We start from the raw sequence: 26,670 nt of genomic DNA on the forward strand, positions 1-26,670 counted from the left end.
GTTTGGGTAAGTTGTAGTCACCTGTCCACTTACTGTGACCGTTCCTTCTCCCTAGCTCCAGAGATGGTTTCTGAGCTGGAAGAGTCCTCAGGTTATGTTAGGTCCTGGTTTCCCCAAGGTTGGTGGGGAGAACTTTTCAAAAGTGCATACTCAAGTGAAAAACCCAACACCCTGAAAACTTTCCATTAGGCAGGTATGTGTCTCTGCCCTACTGATCTGCATGAACTTGCAGGTGGTCTTTCCGGAGCTAGCCAGAGTAGGAGAAGGTTGCTCCTTCACGAGTCTGGACAGAACTCTTTGATTTTTTCCATTCCTTCTGATTCTCAGCACAGCTGGGTTGGACGTGGTCTGAAACTTACAGGGACAAGTACTTTGAGGGTCCTTCTGGATGTGGACCCCAAACCAAACTCCCCCTTTAGCAAGCTGCAAAAGTACAGGCACAAAGACCAGGATGAAACTTGTAGGAAAGATGAAACGGGATCTGCCCAAGTTAGGAGGCCCAGGTTCCAATTTCAGCTCTGTCAAGAATATGCTGTAGAATCTTGGGCCTCTGTTTCCCCATGTATATAGCACATATCAAGACGACTACAGACCAACATTGTGATTTTCCAATCTACTCTCTCGGAAAGAGAAGCTGTGTCCCCCTCCATTGTCATGCAACTGAGCAAGTGAGTTTGTGTGGGGTGTTATCTGGCGCTGCCCTTGCCCCAGGACACAGCACTGCCTGGGGAGCGTGTACAGTAGTACTTGTTCACCACATGCCTACACTGGTCACACTTCACTGTGCAGCACCACTGGAATTTGCAGTTACAGCTGCTGATAGCTTCAGTCTTCCTCTCTTCCACCTGCAGGCCACATTCGGTGCACAAGCGCCCACAGCTGTGTTGCTCCCACCTGGATGTGTTGTGGCTATTCTGCAGACACTCCCGACCCTCTGTGCCATAGATGCCCAGGCTAGAATTGTGGGTACAGTAATCTGGCGATTCCTCTAAAAAGATCAGTTCAGCCTCTGCACTGGGGAGGAAGGCCTCAGTGGGTGCCCAGTGGCCCTCGGCGCTGTTCCCAGCCCTTAGCTGCCGTTTATCCATCTCAATTTTCAGCGCCCGGTCATACTTGGCCTTTAGGTAGTCTCCCATCTCCCGGAAGTCAGCCAGCTGCAGCCAGCATGTCTGGATGCTGCAGCTCCCCGAGATACCGTGACATTTGCAGGTCCTTTTCATGGTGGCTCTCACTGCCTTCAGAGAGAGAGAGAGAGAGAGGGAGCAAAAGAGAGAATGGCTGTGAGTAGGGAAGACTATAAGTGGGATACTTTACAGCCGTGCTTCTTGACTTTGGAGGAGCATCAGAATTACCAGGGAGGCCAGTGAATAGTATTTATTCCCGGGCCCTACCTCACATCTTCTCAATTAGAATGTCCAGGGCTTTAAAGGCCTTGGTATTGGTGATTTTAAGGCTCCCCTGAGTGAGTCTCGTGGAAAGCCAGGCAAGTATTGGGGAGGTTACTGGAGTCGGGAAATCTAGGCTCCAGACCCAGCTTCATCAGTTGTTGAGCTTGTTTCTCTCTCTGCCCAATTAGAATAAGAATAATCAAGAAAGTACTTTGTAAATTAAAAAGGAAAATATGATCATTGGCACTGTTATTGTCTTTTTTGTTTGTTTGTTTGAGGAAGATTAGCCTTGAGCTAACTACTGCCAATCCTCCTCTTTTTTGCTGAGGAAGACTGGCCCTGAGCTAACATCCTGTGCCCATCTTCCTCTACTTTCTATGTGGGACGCCTACCACAGCATGGCGTGCCAAGCGGTGCCATGTCCGCACCCGGGATCCGAACCTGCGAACCCCTGGGCACCAAAGCAGGACGTGCGCACTTAACTGCTGCGCCACCGGGCCAGCCCTGGCACTGTTATTGTCTTAAACCTTGGGGCTACAGTATTTCTGGGGGTTTGGATTTGTCTTCTGGGTCCTCTCCCAGAGGGAAGGAAGCTCCTGGAGTCTGCACCCCTACCCTCAAGGTGATTACCTGTGATTGTAATTGTCTTGAAAACCTTTCCCCTTGCCCTGGGCGACCAGGACATCTAGGTATAGATTGAAAGGGAAATTTCTATGCTGTAGCTCTAAATCCAACTTGCTTCCAGATTTGAGTTCAGAACACTCTAGGGATTGCTACCCCACCAGAAGTCCTGGGGGAGAATAGACCCTCTAGAGAACAGGTTGGATGACAAACCCCTGTTAGTTTCCTAGAGCATGCAGTTGAAATGGTTAAAACATTTAAGTCTTGGAAGCAAGGCCTTGGTTCTATATTTTCAGAAACCTGCCTGTGGAAGAAACCAGAACATAAGGTTTAGTGATAAGAGGACTAGACTAGAAGATCCGAGTTCTTTGCCTAACTCTGATGATTATTAGTCGTATTGCCTTGGCCAAGCCACTTGGCTTGGCCTTAACTGGCTTTGTTATCCAAGAAATGGGGGTAGCTATTGCAGTACTGCTGGGGGGTGTGAGGATGAAACATAGGTATAAGACAGCTCTTGGTAAGTTGTGAAGGGCTGTACAGATGTGAGGCTGTTGCCAATACTGAGCCGGACGGCTCACTGTGTGACTCCTATACCTACCAGCCTGCCCGCCCTGTTGTTGTGAAGATTCATCAGGGCTCTGGCATCCTTTCCCTTCTCCAGGCTGTCCACAAAGAGTTTGGAGATCCTTTCCCCAAATTCCACATTGTCACTGCAGCCCCCCCAGATCCAGCCATGGCCTCCTACACAGAAAGAAAAAGTTCTGCATATAGCTCCTTGCTGGAGAAGAGTCATGGTCATCTTGGCTGACACAGCCAAACCACCCCCAAAGTCCTAGAAACATGTGAAGCTATAGCTGAAGGTGAGACAGGGAAATCGAGGTGCTCCAGGTGGATGGGGGGAGTCCTGCTCCCAAAGCCAAATGCCCACTCTTCAAGCACTCTCCAGCTTTAGGCAATTAGTTTCTATACCCACAGTAAAAGTAGTTGCACTGGGGCTGCCCTAGATGACCTCAAAGGTTCATCACAGCTCAAACATTCTGGAATTCTGCACCATTATCCTACAATAGTCTTGTTAGAGCCTCCTCTTCTCTCATTAGAGACAAATCTGAGTAAGTCTCTTAGGTTGTCTGCAAATAATTGAGTAGCTCTGGATTATGGACAAGCTACTCTAAGCCTGAAGTACAAACTTTAAACTCTCTATGGCCTCGTCATTCTGGATGCCTTGTTAGTTTAGAGCTTGGTGCTACTAGCTAATCCTGGAATCACGGACCAGGCTCCACCATCGAGAAAGTCTAGGTCCAGGAGCTCCCACCAAGGAAGCTGCTGCTGCAGTCTAGGGGTTTGAGGGAGCTGCAGCTGTGTCCCTTGGCCTTTCTCTGGAAGAGTTTAGCCTGCACTCAGTTCTGCACCCCTCACTTCTTCCCCTCAGCAGACAGCCCAACTTACCTGTTTTTCCATTTTTTGACTCATCACAGCCACAGTTTTCAAAGTCACCCATGCTACAGTTCTTGGTGATGGTGTACATGACTCCAGCAGAGCTGATAGCATGAATGAAGGAAGTCTCCCTGGTGGCTTTGGAGAGAAAGAAGGGACTGGAAACTTGGTCCCTGATGACCCAAAGCAGAGGCTTTGGAAAAGCAATGCCTCTTCTCTTCCTTGTCCCCTATCCCTTTTGGGTTTAAAAGGACGCTCTTCTACTTGAGAGAACAGTGCATGTCTCCTCACTTCATATTTAGTTCATCCAGGCAGGAATGAGTGCCACATGCTACAGATTGGGAAGGTAAAACCCAGCGATAGAGTGATAAGACCAAGGCCACTCTCCTCACCAGTTGTGGTGTTGGGACAAGGACCCTGCTCTCTTGAAGTCCAGCCTAGGCCTCTGTCCATTAGCCACTGCTTCTGGTCCTTGGAACAATGAGGACTAAGGGCCATCAGGCTGGCTTATGAAAGTGAGAAGCACCTTTTCTTTCTGACATGAAGCTGGAGACATGTAATAATCATAATGATCATGGCTACCAATTACAGAGCTTGTGACTTACTAAACTGCTTATAAACACCGTCCCATTTCATTTCCACACACTACTCATTCTATCTGTATACCCCTGGGAAGTATTTCTTTGTGTCCTCATCTTCTTTACTTCCTTACCCCCAACTCTTCTCAGGGAACTTAATTGTTTCTACATAAATGACTTTTATGCAAACTACTACAGACAAACAGCTGCACACACACAAACACACACACACACGCCCCCACCTGAGGCACAGCACACTGTGATCTCTCAGCTTCTCTGTTGGGGTTCTATGCCAGTTGGGCAGATGAGAAACTCCTTCAGAGACTGCAAACACAGAGCCCTTTCCCCATCTTTATTTCTTGTAAATGAGTGCAAGATAAGTGTGTACAAACACATGAATACAGGGATGCATTAAAAAAATAATTTTTTTTTTTGAGGAAGATTAGCCCTGAGCTAACATCTGCTGCCAATCTTCCTTTTTGCTGAGGAAGACTGGCCCTGAGCTAACATCCATGCCCATCTTCCTCTACTTTATATGTGGGACTCCTACCACAGCATGGCTTGGCAAGTGGTGCCATGTCTGTACCCGGGATCTAAACTGACGAACTCCGAGCCACTGAAGCAGAATGTGTACACTTAACCGCTGTGCCACCGGGCTGGCCGCCCAAAAATAGAGTAATTTTTACATATGTATAGACTTACCTTAGTATTCATCTCATTCAACCATTACAATACTCCTGGTGAGCTAAAGAGAGCTGGGCTTATTGTCCCAAATGACGAAACTGGGGTTGAGAGAGGGGAAGTAACTCACTCAACGTCACACAGCAAGGAAGTGACAAGTCAGCAGATCACTGATAGCTTTTTCATTTCACTGTGCACACATATGTCACACATATGTCATACATACACCTATACTCAAGCCCACCTCCATGCACAATACCCCCTTATACAGATGCACAAACTTACCACTTCTCAGCCTGTTGTGAGTGGACAGCTGGAGAGCATTTTCGGGGCAGTTCCAGCGTTCCCAAGCAAATTGGAACTTGCATTCCTCGATGCCGCTCTGGGCACCCAGGGCCACACTGGTAGTGTAGGTCAGATAGGCCTGGCAAAGGGAAAAGGGCTATGAGCTTCAGGCCCGGCTTAGGTCAGGGTGTCAGGGGTTGGGGGAGCAGGTAGGACTCAAATGGGTTAGCTGTCCATTAAAGAACAATCATGAGTTCCTTTGGGTGGGCGACTTCTGGCAACGTCTCCCCTTCCCTCTTTTCCTTTCCCAAAAGAATTCCCTTAGGACCCAGATGGATTAAAAACAGGAGCCAGAGACCATCCTACCTTGGGACCTGTTATCAGGAAATTGTTCACTGACCTACCAAAAAGAGAAAAAGTGAGGCAATGGTGAATGGGGATGAGATAACGGGAGCTTCCTTGACAGAGAGTGAGGGGTGGCAGAAAGGACTTACCAGGCAGAGGCACTGAAGGTAGCATAGCATATGCCCACAGCCACCCTTAGCATAAACAGGTCCCCCATGACCCTGCCCACCCACAGGAGATGGGGTCCAGCTCAGGGCCAAGTCCAGATAAGAAGTGAGAGGAAGGCAGGGTCTTTCTCAGTATTAACGTGGGGAAATTCTGAATGGCCAAGGGGGAAAAATCAACAGCTCTTCTCATTTGTCCCTTAGTGGCAGGGCTGCAGGAGCCAGTGACCCAATGGGGGACCAGGAAGGAGGGACTCAGCCCAAAGCTTCAAGGAAAGCCCCGCCCAACTCTGCCCCGCCCCGCCTGCCCTTCCTCCCTCCCAGGCTGACAGAGGGGCTGAAGCCTTTCCCTACTCTCGAGGTTTCTTTCTTCTGTATTTCAGACTTTTGTCTCTTCCTGCTTGAGGGCTCATTTCTCAGAATCTTGTAGCCTGGAGCAGGTGCGGTTCCCGACCTTGAAGGTAAGTCACCTATCCCTCAGAGCACAGTGTCTGCATCTGTCACTGAGAACCCACTCCTTGCCCTGCCTTCCTCCCCAAGGTGTTAATAATTATGGAGGGGCTCTACTGGGGGCCTCCTCCTACTCATTTACCCAAGTAAGTGAGTGCACCATTCCTACCTCCTCCTTTGGTGACTGTAAACTCATGGAATCTTGGGACCATGGAGCAGAAACGCTTCTGAGGCCATCTCTGCAACAGTCCTTTCTACCACATTCTAACCAAGTAAGTTCTGGTAAATTTCCTTCGTTCCTAGTAGGTCTATAATTTTGTATTTGAGGGTTAGATCTCTAGTTTGTTAACTCTTGTAGACTTGTATCTGTGAGAATCAACCTTTGGTCCACCAAGGGCTATACTTGAAAAAATTGATGCCTTTCTTTCAGACACCACGTCATTGCTAGGACATCACTCCTTAGGTAGGAATCTGTCTTTAGATTCACTTTGTATTCTTAGTGCGTAAGAAGATTACTGGATGAATGAGCAAATGAACGAATGAACAAGTTAATGAAAGAACTTGTGGCCCCTAGTAGGGACCCAAGACACCATTAGGTAGGGTTAGGGACTATGGTGGAGGGATAGAAATCTTCCTCTGCTGGTGAAGCTCTTTCCCAGGGCTGGGGAAGGCAGGCTAGAGTCAGAGGAAGGTACAAACAGGAAGTCACAGCCCTGACTCATTGCCCTGTGACCATCCACATCCAGATCACTTCCCAGCACTCTGGCCCTGATTTGGTTGAGAAAGGGAGTTCAGACATCCCCCACCACAGGAGTTCCAGGGGTCAAGAAGTCCCAGGCCTTTTTAGGGCAGTACATCGAAAGTATGGGCCAGGTTTGGTGTTGGTCTGCAAAGTGTCATCTTTCTATGACAAGATAAGTACAGAAATGGAAGTATTTAGAAATTTTTACAGCAATTTGACAGAGTGATTTTAGATATGTCAAATCTAATGAGAAATTTGGGCTCCTATTTTGTATGTCTTTGTTTCTGTTTCATTTTTGTAGGAGGATGGGTGTGAATGTTGCAAATGTAAAACGTCCTTAGTGGACTAAAGCTCTGCCTCTCAGACCAGCCAGTTCTCCTTTGCTTGCTTGTGGGCTTCTCTCCTTGGGGAAAAGAGGTGTCCAGACTTGAGTCACTTGGGAAAAGCGCATTGCATGTGCCTCAGTGGTCTTTTCTCTGTGTCCTATTTTTCCCAGTCAAGAATCTAATGTTTAACTTTCGCTTCTTAAAAGTGAAAAAGCAGGGTTGATTTCCATGCCACTGGCTGTGGGGTCAGAACAGGGTTAGTGTTAGACCCAAGGTAGTCCCCCCACGCACCTTGAGCCTTAAGTGTGACTCTCTATTCACCTCCTGTCTATGATGAGTGGATCTTATTCTTCTGTGTTCCCGTGGCACCTGGCATTTAGTTGGTACTCTATAAAAATATTCTTTACTTTCTAGGAAGCAGAGGGAAAGGTAGTGAGCTTTTTGTGTGCAAACTTGGGGTTCGCTGGTGCTCCGATTCTCTAACGATCATACAGTTTCTTTAACAGGAATTTAGAATGTTAAGGAAAGGCCTCTGCTCCAGGTAGTAGGAGCCCTGGGCTTTGGCCATGAAGTTGTTGTAAGCTTACCTTGGGTAAGCAATTTCCTACCACAGGGACTCAGTTTCTTCATCTGTAAAATGAGGGAGTGGGGAAAACGTGGAACATTGAATGACCTCTAAAGACTTTTCCAGCTCTCTTATATGCTAGAATCCTATTTTTAAGATTTAAAGAATTTATTAATCTCAGAGGTGATTGTAGGCTGGAAATGAGGAAGTCTCATCTTATTTATCTTTGAATTCTTCAGTTGGCCATCAGGGTAGACTGTAAGATGGATACCTGGAGGGCAACAAACACCTTCTTCAGAGTCCTTTGGGGCTCTGTCTACATAACACCCCGGTGCTCGATTGACCAAAGTCCTTCAATCTGGAAAGAGGGTCCCCTGGAAGGAGAGAAGAGCCAGAGACAGGCACTCCATATCGGAGTCTACAAATCATTTGCAGGCAATCTGTGCATCATTTCCTTAACCCCAGCTCTATTCTCTCTTTAGTATTTAAGTGATGATTCAACTCTTGGTTTCTCTCTTCCAGGAATGGAAATCTGGAACTGAAGACCAGAGCAGAAGATGACAGCGGAGACACAGTGGGCCTATGACAAGACAGAATAGTAGTGTCTCTGAACCTGCAGTAGTGTGGTAGTAGGTGTTTAACAACTAGCTTTGGTGTGACAGGAGCTATGATTGGTAATATTTGCTGATTTCCATGGTGTAAATACTCCCATCATGGCCGATTTCAAATTACCAACATGGACTTGAGAAGAGCTAGCACATCATTATATAATATTTCTATCATATAGATATAACAGATGTAAATAGCCTTCAGAGTCTAGATAATAGTAAAATGTAGTAAAATATTTAGGAAGTGATGAATTTTAAGCAGTTATTGTCTTTGTTTTTAATATAATTTATTTAATTGTAAGTTTATATAATTTAATTTTTAATAATGGCTGTGTTTAACAACCAGTTTGCCAAATTCCTGAAAATTTAACAGTCAGCCCTCTGAGCTGGGATAAGCTGCCTCTCAGCACACCGTCAGAGCCCTGTGCCCTCCCTCTAGGCCACTGGGAGATACAATGCAAGAGATTTCTCTGTGGAGTTTAACACCAAATATTTGTTTGTTCTGGTTATGTGCAAAACTTTTTTTTTTTTGTCTTCTTCTCCTTCTTCTTCTCCCCAAAGCCCCCCAGTGCATAGTTGTGTATTCTAGTTGTAGGTCCCTCTGGTTGTGCTATGTGGGATGCTGCCTCAGCATGGCCTGTTGAGCAGTGCCATGTGCACACTCAGGATCCCAACCGGCAAAACCCTGGGCCGTGGAAGCAGAGTGCACGAACTTAACCACTCAGCCACGGGCTGGCCCTGTGCAAGGCTTTAACCCTTGCTAAGCCATAGTTCTTGCTACCTGCCCTCAAGGAGCTTATCATCTGGTAAACAGGAGACAAAGTGTATATCTAGCTATATAGGCAGAAAGTGGTAAGTGGAATACAATGAATAAATGCACGTACCTCTGGAAAGGGGTTCATCAAGCTAGGAAGGAGCTAGGACCAGATAATCCTGAAGGCTCCTTCCACCTCTGATGTTCCAGTATGTTGAGATTCCAGGAGTCTTAGGGAAGCATTGGTGGCTATACTCAAGGAGGAATAAATAAGCCAGAGTCACCCTTGCAATGTCCAGCTTCAGGAAATCTAGAGGCCATTCATAGAACCACAGAGTGTCTGAGCTAGAGGTCCGATTTTACACGGAGGTAACTGAGGCACAGAGAGAGGGGACTTACTTAGGGTTACATAGTGAGTTGGGGCCAAGAAAGCTTGGATCCTACCATCCTGGTTTGTCCAGGACTGAGGGGTTTCCTGCGGTGTTGGGACTTTCAGTGCTTAAACCTTGGGCAAAGCTGGATGGTTAGCTACCCTGTGATGATGATGGTATGCATCCCAGGCTAACGCTTCTTTCCAAATGTGCACTTTCACTAAAATCCCCAAATCCCTGGTTCCTCCACATTTCTTTTCCAACTCTTTCCAGGGCACTGAGCCTACAGGGGCTGCTTAGATTGTGGAGCAAGTTGGGGAGGGGATGCTGTGGGAGGGTGGGGTGAGGGTGGAGGTGGCCGGAGAATGCCAGAAGCCAGATAGGACTTCTGACTTTTTACACTCCTCTGCTAATTAGATAAGGGGGTGGGGAAGGGGGACAATGAGGCTCTATGCATATTCCTCTGAGCTGTGACACTGAGCAGAGCTCAGGGATTTTCAGTCTCTGGTCTCCACCCCTCCTCCCTGGAAGCTTGTCTCTTCCCACCCCCTGGGGATACTTGACTCCCGGTCCAAATGCCACAGCTGCTTGAGCTCCTGACCCTCCCTTTGGCCCCCCAATTTAGCCTCGATGACTTGCAAAGTTCCTCAACATATGCTCAGGGAAGGAAGAGGAGATTTAGTTTTCCCTTTCAGATCCAGTGTTCCAGGTGTGGGGACGAAAATAGGAGGTCCTCCTGCGTGGAAAATAGGAGCAGTTGGTGGTCTGTTGAACACATGGGTCTATGAGGGCTGGGGTAGGTTAGAGGGGATAAATCTGCAAGGCGTGACTAGATCTGTTTCCTGTTTGAAGGTGTGTTTCCTTCATCAATCTGCAAGCCCCCTAGAGCTGGGCTTTGTCAATCCCAACCACACGGGGATCTCTCCAAGGATAGCATGTGTCTCCCATCAGACTGAGGTGCCCAGACGGCAGAAGCTATATCTTCAGCATTAGCCTAGGAAGGTTTGGAGTGGGGGGGGGGGGGGGGGCGGGGCTCATCCAAGGGGAGATTTCAGATAGCTCAAACTCCTTTATTATATTTTTTATTCTCTCACTGTTCTAAACTCCCACCTTTGGACACTGGATAGGACACAGAAGTTCCCAAGTAATGTTTATTGATTGTTGGGGAATAAAATATTGGGATGATTGTGTGATTTGTATTAGTTTTCAGAGGAATTTGTGTGCATTCATCCATTTATTCATTCTAAAAATATTTACCTACTTTTTTCAGGCCAATACTCAACACTTAGGGGTCTGAGATGAATTAGCCTTAGTTGATGTTTTTATCCTGCAGGAGCTCTCAGTCTGATCCTAGAGAGATAAGCTTAAACAATTTATAACAATACAGTGAGATAAAGTACTCTGTGAAAAGGTTGGAGGGGGAGTGAGGGTAATGAGGAAGTGCCATAAAGGAGGACTTCTGATAGAGACCTGCCATCTGGTGGCAGTGAGTGGTATAACAGGCTCTTTGTTGCTCTGATGCAGGATTCAGCGCAGCAATTTCAGCCTTTGCTGAGCACAGGCCTAATGGGTAATCAGCCCAGTGTTTGGCGCTGTGGTGCATATATAATAAAGCTCCCATGATGAGCTTTGTCCTTGAAAACTCGCAGGGTGCTTGTGGACATAAGGCATAATTGAGAAAGTTATCAACCAAACAAGTATTTGATGTGCACACATGAACAAATGTGCTTTAAAAAAAAGTATTGTGGGGCTGGCCCTGTAGCCGAGTGGTTAAGTTCATGCGCTCCGCTGCAGGCGGCCCAGTGTTTCGTTGGTTCGAATCCTGGGCGCGGACATGGCACTGCTCGTCAAGCCGTGCTGAGGCAGCATCCCACATGCCGCAACTAGAAGGACCCACAACGAAGAATATACAACTATGTACCGGGGAGCTTTGGGGAGAAAAAGGAAAAAATAAAATCTTAAAAAAAAAAAGTATTGTGATTCAGGCTTGTTACCAAGAGAATTAAATAGAGAATTAAATAAAATGGAAATATGTAATGTAAAAGACGAGACTCTCCCCCATCTCACTCCCTGTAGGTAACCATTGTGAACAGTTTAGCGTGCATTGTTTTCTCTGCACATACAAATGTTATATATACACATATAATTTTTTTTTTTGAGGAAGATTAGCCTTGAGCTAACTGCTGCCAATCCTCCTCTTTTTACTGAGGGAGACTGGCCCTGAGCTAACATCCGTGCCCATCTTCCTTAACTTTTTACGTGGGACGCCTACCACAGTGTGGCTTGCCAAACCGTGCCATGTCCACACCCGGGATCCAAACCGGCGAACCCTGGGCCACTGAGAAGTGGAACATGCAAACTTAACCGCTGCGCCACCGGGCCGGCCCCTATATATATATATATAATTTAAAAAAATAGAATTGTGCTGTTATTCCTCAATTTGGTTTTTAAACTTTTATATCATGGACCCCTTTCTGTGACACTACATATCCATCTACCTTGTTTTCTCTTAATTTTTAAATTAAATCAAAATTAAGCATGCTCATAAGAGTTAATAGTTCTGTAAGCTTTGTTATGGAAAGCAGCAGCCCTCTTCAACTATACCCCCATTTTCCTCTCAAAAAGGAGCAACTTTCAGTTTTTGTATCTGATGCTGTTAGCATTACCTCCATATTTCTTCATATTTCTAAAAGACCTATTTGATTCCTGTTTATTGGTTTTTCAATTTTAGGTATTATCTGTTGACTTTCCACCATGGATGATGCCTCTCTTTTCTTTCCCCACCCACCAAACACAAATCCATCTTTTTCATCTTCCCATCTCCCAATATAGTTAAATTATAATTTTACTTAGGTTAATATTCAGTGTTTTCATTATGATCGCCTAAATACTATTTAGAGGTGTAAACCAGGCTTATTTTTCTTTCCCAACAAGTCTTTTTGTTTTCCTTGGAACAAATAATTATCTTTTCTTTTGTCGTTTGCTTAGTTTTCTACGTAGTTATCACCGCTTCAACCCCAAACTCTGCCGATTATCTGAAGCACCTCTCACACCATTTAGGCCTCAGATCTGCTCCAATCTGGCCTCGTTTCTGCCCTACGTCCTGCACAGCTGTCATCTTAGTATTGTCTTTCAGCACCAGGATGGGGGTTCACTTTGATTCCTTACTTTGTTGCACATCACTTCTTAAATTTTGTCTTTGTTTATTCCCTTATTTTGGTGGGTAATATATTTCAGTAGCTTTCTCAGAAAGGGTGCGAGGAAGCAAACTTTTTGAGACCTTTCATGGCTGAAAAACCTTTATTCTACCCTCACTTGATTGATACTTAACATTTTTTAAAAATTAACATTTTGGTAGGGTATAGAATTGGAGTTTGGGAATAATCTTCCCCCAGAGTGTTGAGGTCATTGTTCCAAAGTCTTCTGGTTTCCACTGTTGCTGCTGAGAAGTCTTATGCCATGTTGAGGGCTGGTCTTTTGTAGATTATCTCTTCTTTCCCCCACCACCCTTGGCAGCTTTCAGAAACTTTTTTTTATCCCTAGCGTACTGAAATTTGAAAAAGATGTGGCTTTGGTGTAGAATTTTTTCATCTCTTGTGTTTAGTACATGGATTCTTTCCGTCTATAAATATATGTCTTTTTGTTCTGGTAAACTTTCTTGTATTCTTTCCCTTCATTTTCTACATTCTCTTTTTCTACAATTATTTTTCTGTGTATGGAGGGGAGTATCAGACCTTCTGGACGGATTCTCTCATTTTATCTCTTCCTGTTTCCTGTTTTCCATCTTTTTTTTTTTCTATTTTCTAGGAGAATTCCTCAACTTTATCTTCTAAACTTTTTATTAAATTCTTTTTATTTCTGCCTCAAATGTTTAATACCTAAGAGTTTTCTCTTATTCTTGGAATATTTCTTTTTTTTAAAATATAATCTTCTGTTCTTGTTTCATGATGGCAATTTTATGTTCTAACTTTCTGAAGATACAATTTTTCTTTTTTTAAAAAAATTTTTTTTCTTTTTTTTGAAGATTGGCACCTGAGCTAACACTTGTTGCCAATCTTCTTTTTTTATTTTCTTCTTCTTCTTCTCCCTGAAGCCCCCAAGCACATAGTTGCATATTAAAGTTGTAGGGCCTTCTGGTTGTGCTGTGTGGGACGAGCAGTGCCATGTCTGTGCCCAGGAGCTGAACCTGTGAAACCCTGTGCCGCCAAAGTGGAGCGCACAAATTTAACCACTCAGCCATGGGGCTGGCCCCCAAAGATACAATTTTTTTTTAAAGATTTCTTTTGTTTCTTCTTTCAAGTTCTTTCATACCCCCCATAACATTAGAGCCGTCTCTCAAAAGTCTGGTGATGCTAGGCCATCCATTCATACTTAATAATGAGGGACTAAAAAGCTGACAGGAAGCCCTGTGCACCCGGATGGGGCTCACTCTAGAGTGATAAGGCAGGCCCCCAGCTAGCTCACTGGGGGAACCGCAAACATTGGTATCTTTAAGGCTTTGCTGTAGGGCTGGTCAGTATTTCCAGAGAGAAGTCGTCCAATCTCCTGTCAGAATTCTGGGAATCACACGGGGAAGGGGATTATGAGCTCTCACTATTCCGACTTCTTTCAGATCTCCTTCTTGGTTGTGTCTGGCCTCCCCGAACCTAGAATCTCTCTGATTCAGCTACTAAAGAGAACATCTGCAGTCTTCTGCTGGATGGGGGAGGGAATATGGGACTCTAATCTGCTTCCTAAATCAAACATTTAACCTATCTAACACCACGCCTTCAGGGGAACTAGGCATGTTCAACTTCTGAGCCTCTGTAGGGTTCTGTGGCAGAAGCTTCTTGGCTTCCCCTATGTGGGCACTCAGCTTTTGGTTTCTCAAGACTTAGATACAGTTGCTTTCCACCTTTCCAAATTTTGTTTTTCATCTGCTATTGGCTCCTCTTTTGTTCCCTTTGACTTTGGAGTTTCATGCCTTAAGAAAATCCCTGTGTTGTTTTGTGAGGGAGGGGAAATAAATGCATGTATTCAATCTGCAGTGTTTCACTAGAATACATATATTCATTATGTCAGAGTTCTTAAAATTAGTATTTAAAATGGGGAATGGAAAGGCACCTGGGATGATTTGAGTAAGACCAATTTTGGTCACTGCGTAGCAGTGCCCATCTTCCATCAGGTGACTTCATGTCTCCCTGCCCAACCCAGGAAACAGAACCAAAGAAAAATTAGGACAGGGACCAGCCCTGTAGTGTGGTGGTTAAGTTCATGAGCTCTGCTTTGGCAGCCTGGGGTTCACTGGTTCAGGTCCCAGGCACAGACCTATGCACCACTCATCAAGCTATGCTGTGGTGGTGTCCCACATACAAAATCGAGGAGGACTGGCACAGATGTTAACTCAGTGACAATCTTCCTCAAGCAAAAAGAGGAAAAATGGCAACAGATGTTAGCTCAGGGCCAATCCTCCTCACCAAAAAAACTAAAAATAAAATAACCAAAAAATAAAAAAAAATCAGGACATGGGGGCTGGCCCCTTGGCCAAGTGGTTAAATTTTCATGTTCCACTTTGGTGGCCCAGGGTTTTGCCAGTTCGGATCCTGGGCGTGGACATGGCACTGCTTATCAAGCCAGGCTGAGGCGGCATCCCACATGCCACAACTAAAAGGACCCACAACTAAAAATATACAACTATGTCCCTGGGGGCTTTGGGGAGAAAAAGGAAAAATTAAGTCTTTGAAAAAAAAATCAGGATAGTAAAGCGAGCATTCTTAAATACTTGGAATTATTTAAAAAACAGAGGGGTAGATTTAGTTTTTTAGTATTAACAACACTATAGTGAAGAATGTTTGTTTCTAAATGTTTACCAACTTCTTTAACTATCACTAAAGAATAAAGTCTTAGAAAAGAAATTTTTATGCTAGAAACCTCCTTCAATAGAAATCAAAAGGGAGTCCACACGTTTGGAATTAGTCTGCTCCTTTGCAGGCTGCCATCTGCGGATGTCAAGATGATGGCCATATTCTCAGAATGAGACTGCTCCTGTGCCTGACTCAAAGCCTCTTCTTAAGAGGGAGCCCCTGTGCTTGGGGAAGACTATTCCTCCACATAACTTTCTGCTTCCATCAGCAGGAGTCAAGTGGGAGCCCTAGAACCGTCCATGCTTCTGGCAAGATCGCACACCCCTCTCCCATTAATGAATCCTCTTTGCAAAGATCCGCCTTGGCATCATCAAGAATAAGTTCACTATGCCCCTTATGCTTGCCATGTCAATCGCTACAAGAAACCCAAGAATCCTCATCCCTAGACTGTGACTCCTATTATGCTCTGTATATCTTCTTTTCTGGCTCTAACTCCTTCCCCACCCTATCTCCTAAAACCAATTCACTGAATTCTCTAGATTTTGCAAGCAGTCATCAGCATATTCTCCTTCACCTCAACCTCTTCTGATGTTCCCTTCTCTTTCTTGCTTTAACTGAACCCTCGCTCAGTATGGAGGGCATTGTTCCTCAAAAATAACTGTTTTTCTCCTACACCTCTTGTGCCACTCAAGTCCTCTTTGCTACTCACTGACACTTCTAAACTAATCTTCCTCTCTCCTCCATAAAAACACTCAGTTGCGTATCAGGTGTTGTTCAAGTTTACCACTCATTTCTCTTCCTTGTTGTATTATCCTCTGTACTTCTCCACCTCCAATCTATTGAAGATTTTAGATCCTGGCTCACTGTCAGTCTGTATTAGTTATCTATTTCAGTGTAACAAATTACCCCCAAAACTAGTGGCTTAAAGCAACAAACACTTACCATCTCATAGTATCTGTGGGTCAAGAGTCTGAATGCAGTTTAGTTGAGTGCTTCTGGTGCAAGGTCTCGTAGGACTGCTTCATAACATGGCAGCTGGCTTCCCCAAGGTGAGTGATTGAATGAGAGTGAGAGAGTGTGCACTTAAGACAGAAGCCACAGTCTTTTTGTAACCTAATCCCAGAAGTGACATCCCATCATTTTTTTCTGTGTTTTATTTGTTAGAAGTGAGTCCATAAGTCCAGCTTCACTCAGTGGGAGAGATTACACAAGAGTGTGAATACCAGGAGGCAGGGATCATTGGGGACCACCTTAGAGGCTGCCTACTACACTCTGTTCTCTGGCTCCCTAATGATTCCCATCCCTCCAACATGCAAAATATACTTTCCTCCCAACAGATGTGTGAAGCATACTGTCAATCTCATTAAAGGGACTTTTGGTGACTGAATAGTACTCTGAAGCACCTCCTTTAATCTTTCTGAGGTTTTAACAAAAGGTATAACAGTCCTCAGCTTTATCTTTAAACTACATTTTCCTCTCAATGTCCTGGACTTAATCTTTTCTCAGAAGCCAATTCTTAATTTTAGCATTACTTGCTAAAATGAAGCTAAAATGAGAGAGGCTGAGAATTTTCAAAACCATCAAGTCCTTGCTCCTTTTTGTTTAACAGTCCTTTCTTTAGTTTCTCTCTCTCCTCTCACATTTACTAAGCAGAATGAACAAACTAGCTAGCATCTTCAACACTTTGCTTGGAAATCTCCTTGGCTAGATCACCCAGTTCATTAGTCACATTTTCTACTTTCCACATATATGAAAATAGTGTTGCTAAAATTCCTGCCCCTACATAACAAGTACCCCTTTTCCTTGAGTTTCCAAAATATTTTTCTTACTTTCCTGTAAGCCTTACCAGTAGCCTCCTCAGAGTCCAAAATCCTATGAAGTGTCTTCAAGGCTCTTTAAACTTTTGAAGCCAGGTACTTGAGGGTAAGTAAATATTCAATGAAATTACTTTTCAAACTTGTTCCCAACACAAACGTAGATGAAAAGAAGTTAATCTTGTCTATTTGCTGTTTTCTTGTTTAACTTGAAGGGTGACTCAAGGGTCACAAGGATTTATGAGCTTGTTTTGCAGAAGAAAAAGAATGCCTTCAAGGAAGTTATGATCACCAGATGTCACCAGCTGCTGCTGACACCCAAAAGTCAGATTGCCCAGGGGCTTATTGGGAGTGAAAGAAACACAGATTACCCCTTTGCTCCTCTGAAACTCCTGCTGCCAAGCCCCTTAGCTCTATAGAATACCCTGCTTTCCTCTCTTGTGAAGGCAGATTTGAGAGACCCTATCTTCCTGCCTTCTCTTTTGGCCAATTTGAATAAACCTTTCTCCATCTCCAAGCAGATGCCTCAGTGATTGGCTTACTGTGCATAGGGCACACACTTGAGGTTAAGAGGTTCAGTATCACATTCACTAAAACTCTTCTCAAAGTCATCGTCTTCTTTCAAAGCAACAATCACATTTTAAGTTATTTTTTACTGTACCTCACTTCCAGGTTCCAAAATCTGTGTTAGTTTTCTATTGCCACATGGCAAATTACCCCAATACTTAGTGGCTTAAAACAATAGATATTTATTATAGCACGGTTTCTGTGAGTCAGGAATCTGGGTATGCCTTAGTTGGGCACTTCTGGCTCAAGGTATCTCAGGAGATTGTAGTCAGGCTTTGGCGGAGGCTGGAGTCTCATCTGTAGATTTGACTGGGGTGAGGATGAGGGAATCCACTTCCAAGCTCACTCACATTGTTGGCAGCCTCAATTCTCACCAAGTGAGTCTCTCTACAGGGCTGCCTCATGACATGCAGTTGGCTTTCCCCAGGGTAAGTGACCCAAGAGAGAATGACAGCACCTAAGAGAGAAGCCACGGAGTTTTTATAACCTGATATGAATATGACATCCCATCATTTCCACTGTATTCTATTTGTTATAAATGAGTCAATAAGTTCAGCCCATACTCAGCTGGAGGGAATTACATAGAACATGAATAGCAGGAGGTGAGAATCATTGGGGCCATTTCAGAGACTAACAACATACTTTTGCTCCGTTTTCTTGGTGATTTCAATATTCATATAGATGATCCTTTCAATTCCCTGGCCTCTCAGTTCCTTGGTCTCCTTTCTTTTGATGACTTTTTCTACCACCCTCCCTTAGCCACTCCCTTTCCAAAATCATACCTTAGACTTTGTCATTACCAACAAGCACACCTCTCCATGATTCCAATTTCATGTATTTCACTCTCCTTCTACCTCCCCACTTTCCAGCTTGCTTCCTCTAGTACCCAAACTCCATCAATCCTTCTGCTCCATGGGGACCTACCATTAATTGATCCTACCATTTCTCTCCTGCCCTTCACCCTCTCATGTCCTCACTTCCTTCCTTACTCAACTTAAATCAGATTGTCAATATATTTACTTCTTTGCATCCATCCTCAACTCTCTTACCTGGACTCAATTCTTGCCCTCACTTAATTCTCTGTAGTAAATGAAATCCAAATAAACATTGATTAAATCTGATTCTTTGCTTACTCCATTCCTGTAATTGCATAACTGAATTTGGCTGGAGAGAAACACATAACCATGTTGTTTGGTTTCACTTTACAATCATGACTGCTAATCTAAAGTGGTCTCTTAATGCTGCCCAGCAATCCTACTTTATTTCCTTAGTCCACTTATGTTCCCATTCTCTAGATGACTATTTCATAGCTTGCCTTTCTTCAAATCTCTACTTCTTCCTCTCTTCCTCTGATTCTCAATTGACTTGCTTCCTATTTTATTGAGAAAATAAAAACAATCAGAAGAAAACTTGCATGAGCCTCCATCACTACATATATCCACTTACCTGCATCTGTGCCCTAGATCTCTTCCAAGGCAATGGAGGGCTGTGCTTCTAAGTCAGTCAATCCACTGTACCTCAGCTCCCATCCCTGAATTCTCCTGTCTCTGTGGGATCCTTTCCACCAGCATATAAAAATAGGCTTTCCTCCATTAAAAAAATCATCTCTTGACCCTACTACTCTCTCCAACTACCACTCCATTTTTCTTCTTCTTTTTACAGCAAAATTCTTTGCAACAGTTCTCCCTGCTCACTGTCTCTAATTTTCTCTTTCCACTCTCTCTTAAGCCTAGTTCAGTTAATCTTTCACGCTCACCATTCCTTTGAAACTACTCCAGATCACCAGTCATCTCCCACTTTGCCAAATCTAGGGTTAAATCTCAGTCCTCGTTTTATCTGATTTTGCAGCAGCATTTGACATAGATGATCCGCTCTCCAACTTGTAACTGTTGATTCTTTCAGCTTCTAGGACTCCAGAGATGCCTGGTTTTCCTTCTACCTCTCTGCTCATTCTGTCTCAGTCTCCTCTTCATTTCTCCAACCTATTAATACTGCAGTGTTCTGAAGCTTATTCTTCAGACATCGTTTATTTTCTATCTATATTTATTTCCATATGGTGACTACTCCAAAATTATATCTTTAGTCAGATTTCATCTAAACTCCAGACTTGTATATCCAACTGCCTACTTGACATTCTTAAGTAAGGCCTAATCTAGTAGGCATTTCAAATGTGAGGTGTCCAAAACAGAGCTTTCCATTTTCTCCCTCCTTGCGCTCAGTCTGACCCTCTAACTAGTCATCCCATCTCAGTAAATGGCGACTCTATCCTTCAGTTGCTCAGGGCAAAAACCTTGAAGCAATTCTAGATTTCTCTTCCTCACACTCCACGTCTACTCTGAAAGCAAATCTTACCAACACTAACACACTAGATATCTTACATATTAATGTTGTTTATTTTATGTCTCCCCACCAGAATGTAAACTCCATGAAAACAGGGAATTTTGTCTGTTTTATTCACTATTGTATTCCGAGGACCCAGAATAGTGCCAGGCACATAGGAGACAGTCAATAAATATTTGTCAAGTAAATTTAAGAAGATACACATTCTTAAATTTTTTTAAAAGTCAAGTTTAGGGGACCGGCCCCGTGGCAGAGTGGTTAAGTTTGCTTCAGGGGCCCAGGGTTTCACCAGTTAGATCCTGGGCGCCGACATGGCACCACTCATTAGGCCATGCTGAGGTGGCATCCCACGTGCCACAACTAGGAGGACCCACAACTAAAATATACAACTATGTACTGGAGGGATTTGGGGAGAAAAAGCAGAAAAAAAAGTCAAGTTTAGTGAAGCATAACTTACATACAGTAAACTTTACCCTGTTTAAGTATACAGTTTGGAGTTTTGACAAATATATACAGTCATGAAGTCACCACTGCAATCAAGACACTGAACATTTCCGTTACCCCAAAAAGTTCTTTAGTGCTTTTTTGTAATCAACCCCCTTCCTCATCACAACCCCTGGCAACCTCTGATCTGATTTCTGTGTGTGTTGTATATACACATATAGATTTTAAGGCTTCATTTTTTTAGAGAAGTTTCAGGGTTACAACAAAATTGAGAAGGAGGTACAGAGATTTACCATATACCCCCCGTCCCTACACAAGCTTAACTTCTCCCATTATCAACATCACTCACCAGAATGGTACATTTTTACCTCCATTGACACATCATGATCACTCAGAGTCCACAGTTTACCTTAGGGTTCACTCTTGGTGTTGTACATTCTATGTATTTGGACAATGTATAATGATATGTACCCATCAATATAGTATCATACAGAGTATTTTCACTGGCCTAAAAATCCCCTGTGGTCTAAGGCGACACCACCCTGGACGCACCCAATCTCATCTGATCTCAGAAGCTGAGCAGGATCTGGCCTGGTTAGGACTTGGATGGAAGACTGCCTGGGAATACTGGGCACTGTAGGCTTTGAAAAAAAAAATCCTCTGTGCTCCACCTCTTTATCCCTCTCCTGCTCCCCTTACCCCCCCTCAATCCCTGGCAACCCCTGATTTTTTACTCTCTCCATGGTTTCACCTTTTCCAGAATGTCACATAGTGGGAATCATACAGTATGTAGCCTTTTCAGATTGGCTTCTTTCACTTAGTAACATGCATTTAAGGTTCCTTCATGTCTTTTTGTGGCTTGATAGCTCCTTTCTTTTTAGCGCTGAATAATATTCCATAGTCTCGATGTGATACCTGAATATCTTAATGTCAAGTTCATGTGCTCCAAGTGCAGTAAGCTAATCACTGAGCCATGTGCTTGGAGACGGAGAAAAGTTTATTTAAGTTGGCCAAAATGAGAAGGCAGAAGACAGATTCTGTCAAGTCTGCCTTAACAAAAGAAGACAGTGGGGGTGGGGGGGTTTATAGAGCTAAGGGGCTTGGCAGGAGGAGTTTCAGAGAAACAAAGGGGGTAATCTGTGTTTCTTTCACTCCCAATAAGCCCCTGGGCTATTTGATTTATGGGGTCAAGGGCAGCTGGGGGCTGATTACCTGGTGATCCTTGAAGGCATTCTTTTTCTTCTATAAAACAAGCTCATAAATGCTTGTGACCTTTGATTCTCCCTTCAGATTAAAAAAGAAAACAGCAAATTGACAAGATTAACTTCTGTTCATAACAAGGTCAAAGGTAATCTCACTGAATACTTACAGTAACTCTCAGGTACCCAGGCTTCAGATGTACCATAGTTTATTTAGCCATTCGCCTACTGAAGGACATCTTGGTTGCCTCCAAGTTTTGGCATTTATGAATGAAGCTGCTGTAAACATCTTTCTGCAGGTTTTTGTGAGGACATAAGTTTTCAACTCCTTTGAGTAAATATCAAGGAATGAGATTGCTGGATCATATGGTAAGAGGATGTTTAGTTTCATAAGAAACTGCCAAATTGTCTTCCAAAATAGCTATCCCATTTTGCATTCCCACCAGCGATTACGGGTGTTTCTATTGCTCTGCAACCTCACCAGCGTTTGGTGTCGTGTTTCAGATTATGGCCATTCTAATAGATGTGTAGTGCTGTCTCTTTGTTGTTTTAATTTGCATTCCCCTGATGACACATGATGTGGAATATCTTTTCATGTGCTTATTTATCATCTGTATATCTTCTTTAGTGAGGTGTCTATTAAGGTCTTTGGCCCATTTTTAAATTGGGTTGTTTTCTCATTGTTGAGTTTTAACAGTTTTGTGTATATTTTGGATAACAGTCCTTTATCAGATATGTCTTGCAAATGTTTTCTTCTAGGCTGTGGCTTGTCTTCTCACTCTCTTGATGTTATATATATATATATATTTTTACCACAATTTAAAATAATAATATAGGAATTATTTGTTTCATGAAAGTTTGATAGAACTCACAAGTAAAACTCTCTGAACCTGGTGTCCTGTTGAAAACAGAGTTTTGAAAACTTTTAGTTTTTTCTATGGTAATTGATTTTCTACCTTTTCTTTGATTTTGGTAATTTATATATTCCTCAAAAACAATTGCTTATACCATAAGTTAAATCAAAAGACAGATGAAAAATTTGGGGGAAAGATTTGCAATTCATATTACAGATAAAGGCTAATCTACCTAATATAGTGTGAGCCTCGAAACTGACAACAGATCACAACTCAGAAAAATTGACAAAGAACATGGATAGACCATTCATAGGCTGAGAAATAAAGCAGCCCTTCAACTTATGAATAGATGCTCAAGCTCAGTCATAATAAGAGAAATACAAGTAGAAACTACACTGAAGTATCATTTCTCACCTATCGGACTAGCAAAAATCCAAAAGTTTGATAACATGCTATGTTAGCATGGCTATGGAGAATCAGACAAAAAATGCCATAAACCCTGAGAAGGGGACTCTGGAGATATCTATGAATATTATAGTTGCATTTACCCTTTGAACCAGAATTCCACTTTTAGGAATCTATCTGCAGATACAACTTCACAAGTATGAAATGACACATGTACAAGATTATTCACTGGAGCACTGTTTATAATAGCAAAAGATAGAAACAACCCAGCAACAGGGAATGGGTAAAATAAACTATCCATGCAATGGTGTACTCTGCAGCCCTAGAAAAGTAATCAGGAATATCTCCTCTTTATGTGTTACGGAGAGATCCCCAGAATATGCTGCTAAGTGAAGGAAGCGAGGTGCAGAAGAGTATGAAGAGTGTGCCCCTTTTCTATAAATATAAGGAGGAAGAAGAATATACGTTAATGTTTGTTCACATTCACATAAAGAAACATGGCAATAATACATAAGAAACCAATGAGGGGCTGGCCTGATGGCATAGTGGTTAAGTTGGCGTGCTCTGCTTCAGCGGCGGGGGGGTTCACTGGTTCGGATACCGGGCACAGACCTAAACACAGCTCATCAAGCCGTGCTGAGGCAGTATCCCACATAGAAGCACTAGAAGGAGTTACAACTAGGATATACAACTATGTACTGGGGTTTTGGGAAGGGGAATAAAGGAAGATTGGCAACAGATGTTAGCTCAGAGCCAACTTTGCTCACCAAAAAGCATACCTTAAAAAAAGAAAAGAAACTAATAAAAATGGTTTCCTCTAAGCTCAGAGATGAGGTAGAAAGGATATGGGTAGATGTGGACAAGATGGGAGCAAGACGTTTCAAATCTTTTAATATTGTTTTGATTTCAAACGTGAATTGTTGGGGCCGGCCCAGTGGCGCAGTGGTTAAGTTCGCATGTTCTGCTTCGGTGGCCCGGGGTTCGCTGGTTGGGATCATGGGTGCAAACGTGGCACTGCTTGGCACGCCATGCTGTGGTAGGCGTCCCACATATAAAGTGAAGGAAGATGGGCACGGATGTTAGCTCAGGGCCAGTCTTCAGCAAAAATGGGAGGATGGCAGCAGTTAGCTCAGGGCTAATCTTCCTCAGAAAAAAAAAAAAGACATCTTTTAAAAAAAAATTGAATTGTTACTCATTAAAAATCATTACAGTCTAATAAATATATTCATTAGCTTTTTAGAAAGTATTTTAAAGGGCTAAACAAATGTAAGTTAAGTACAGTGGGCTTGCTGCAATTCAGGATATAAAGAATGGTCCTTGCTCTCAGAAGAAATTTTCTATCTGGACAATAAAACAATACACATAAAACATTAAAAACACTGACAATACTGAAATAAGGAGAGGGTCTGACAAATACTGAACAATGGATCTGACCCTAATTTCTGTGAGATTCCTGGCAGGGAGTGATTTCAGTGGGCTCGGCCTTAGGGAGGAGGTGATATCGGCTGGGCTTTGAAGGACAAACGAACTGGGTAGAGAGGAGGGCACAGGTCACTTCAGGTACTCAAGTATAACCTTGTATATGGGAGATAATAAGCAGCCCTTCTGATATTTCTCAAAATACTTAGGAGTTGGGTTTAAAGTGAAGCAGGTTTTCAAAGACAAGAAGTCAGCCATGCAAAGAGTGGGGAGAGAAGGCTCCCCAGGAGAGGAACCTCAGGGGCAAACGCTCTGAGATCTTAATGGAGTCCAGAAGAGAGAAGCTGAGAAAGGTGAGGGGAGCAGCAGGAGCCAGATCGCGTGGGCCCTTAATTCTAGGTGCAATGGGAAGTCACTGCAGGGTTTTAAGTGTATGTTTGGGGGGAGAGGGGAATCTGGCTCACATTTTTAAAAGATCACTCTGCCATGTGGACAATGAATTGGGGTGGGGTGTGCAAGAAAGATTGAGAGATCTCTCTCAAGAAGAACTATGTTTTGGTACTTAATTTACTTTTCTTTCTATCTGTGATCCCCACCTCAATCTCAGCATTTTCCAGCCTATGTGACAGCCTATGTACCACCTGGGAAGTCAGGCTTTCATTTGGTGAAAAAGGTGACAGCAGCATAGCCCACTGAAATGCTTGGGTGGTAGCTGGAAATTTGGCTCAGGAGCTGAGGAGAAAGAACAGGATTTTGAAGGTCTAGATCTGGGAGTCTACTGTGGAGAGGAAATAGTTGAAGCTGTGAGACCATGAGGCATCAGAGAGAGGAACTGAGAGAAAAGAGCGAGAGCCAAAGACAGACCCTCAGTGAAGCAACAGCAGCAAAGGAGCAGGGGGCTGAATAAAGAGCAAGGTTGCAGCACCAGGGCAATGCGGAATCCCAAAACTATTTAAGCTGAGGGGTGCAGTGCCAGCTGAGCGATGAATATAGTACCATGTGGCAAAGGAGGGGTCACGGTGTGCTGGAGTACTCAGGAAGGCTTGTGGCAGAAAGAGGACTTGAATGGACCTTGAAGGATGGGTGGACTGGGTGGATGGAGATAAAGGCAGGGAGTTTCCAGAGTAAAAAGCATGGGAACTAAGGTGCAATAGACAATTCTGACCATCAAGTCTATGTGCAAGGTCTGGGAGTTGTTGAAGTTTGTGAGTGGAGGTTCTAGCCAAGAAGTCTGGGGTGACAAATGGATGTAGAAAGAGCTGAATAAGTTAGTTGATTAACATACATAATTTTTGAGCACCAGGCACCAGGTTAGGTGCTGGGGATATATCTGTGGACCAACAGACCAAGGCCGTGTTCTCCAAACCATACCCTTCAGCAAATCAGACAGGTCTCGACAAGTAAGCAGAGGAATTTAGACTCTATCCTGTGGGACACTGCTCTCCTGTGGTCCTATAATGGAAGCGGATGGAGAGATGCCCAAGCATGTGGAGGACACGGAAGGGAGTGTGTGCAGAGGAAATGCAGGCTTTTGAAAAGCTGAGTCTCCAACGACTGCATGAGCACGTGAACCTGAACTGTGTACACGCAGACTAGGATGAGTGCATGGGAAAGGCAGGGAAGTGGTTGGAGTTTCTGAGAAAGTCATTCATTTGGAGAGACTGACAGCTGATTTATTAATCTTTGCAAGGGCATTTGTATTTAATAAGAGTAAAGCCTTTGTTTGGCTTAAGCTGCGGGAATGAAACTCTGATGGTGGAATTACGGGCTTGAGTCAGTAGGAAGTAGAGATATTTGGTGGAGAGAGGGCAGTCAGAGCTGTCCTTACTCAGAGGCCAGCTCCGACCTTCCGTGGGACATGAGGAGGACTGCTTCACTTTCTGGACATCATTTTGACCATTCAGAAGCAGAAGTAGGAGCTCTCGATTTTCTAGAGATGAAGTCACTCCCTCTTAATTCCTAAATGACTATCACCCTGCTTGCCCTGCAAACTCAGCTTTCCCAGAGAAACAAGGGAGAGGGGATGAAGAGAAATGGGGAATAGTCAGGAGGATATAGTCTTAAAAATTCTGGGTAAAACTCAAAAGGGAAGTCAAAGGAAACAGACAAAGGCTCTCCCTGAGCTTAGGACCAGCAGGGAATGATGCAGCTGCCTGAAGATATTTTTAAAAAGCACTGGACAGCCAGAACCAAGAGGCAGAGTGACCACGTCATCCTGTTATTCCCTGAACTTGCCCAATTTTAACACTGAATGTCCCACATTCTGGGAAAATTGGGACAGTCGATCATCCCATCAGGAGGCTTGGGCTCCATCTCTGCATCTGCCATTAACTCCCTCCCTCTGTGAGCCTGAGTTTCCTCCTCAATTATAAAGTAAGGTACCTGGACAAGATGATATCGAAGAGCCCTTCCAGCCCTGATGGAACAATCTGGAAATTTGCCCAGGCTGCCCTGAGATCCAGACTGAATCTTG

The 26,670-nt window shown here is 43.8% G+C and overlaps 1 protein-coding gene across 2 annotated transcripts; it reads right to left on the reverse strand.

The window, feature by feature from the left end:
• Positions 1 to 539: 539 nt before the first annotated feature.
• WNT8A (Wnt family member 8A) lies at positions 540 to 5,676 on the reverse strand. Of its 2 annotated transcripts, XM_014853796.3 has the most exons (6): positions 5,482 to 5,676; positions 5,354 to 5,387; positions 4,988 to 5,126; positions 3,456 to 3,581; positions 2,608 to 2,750; positions 540 to 1,235 (listed from the first exon to the last, which is right to left on the reverse strand). In XM_014853796.3, exons 1-6 carry the CDS (start codon positions 5,547 to 5,549, stop codon positions 687 to 689), a joined length of 1,059 nt encoding a protein of 352 aa, XP_014709282.1. In that variant the 5' UTR covers positions 5,550 to 5,676; the 3' UTR covers positions 540 to 686. The 2 variants fall into 2 exon arrangements, with proteins under 2 accessions (XP_014709282.1, XP_070373427.1); XM_070517326.1 differs by lacking the exon at positions 3,456 to 3,581.
• Positions 5,677 to 26,670: the final 20,994 nt, after the last annotated feature.

Source organism: Equus asinus, chromosome 9 (genome assembly GCF_041296235.1).
Source record: "Equus asinus isolate D_3611 breed Donkey chromosome 9, EquAss-T2T_v2, whole genome shotgun sequence".
In the NCBI taxonomy this organism is placed as follows: Eukaryota; Metazoa; Chordata; class Mammalia; order Perissodactyla; family Equidae; genus Equus; species Equus asinus.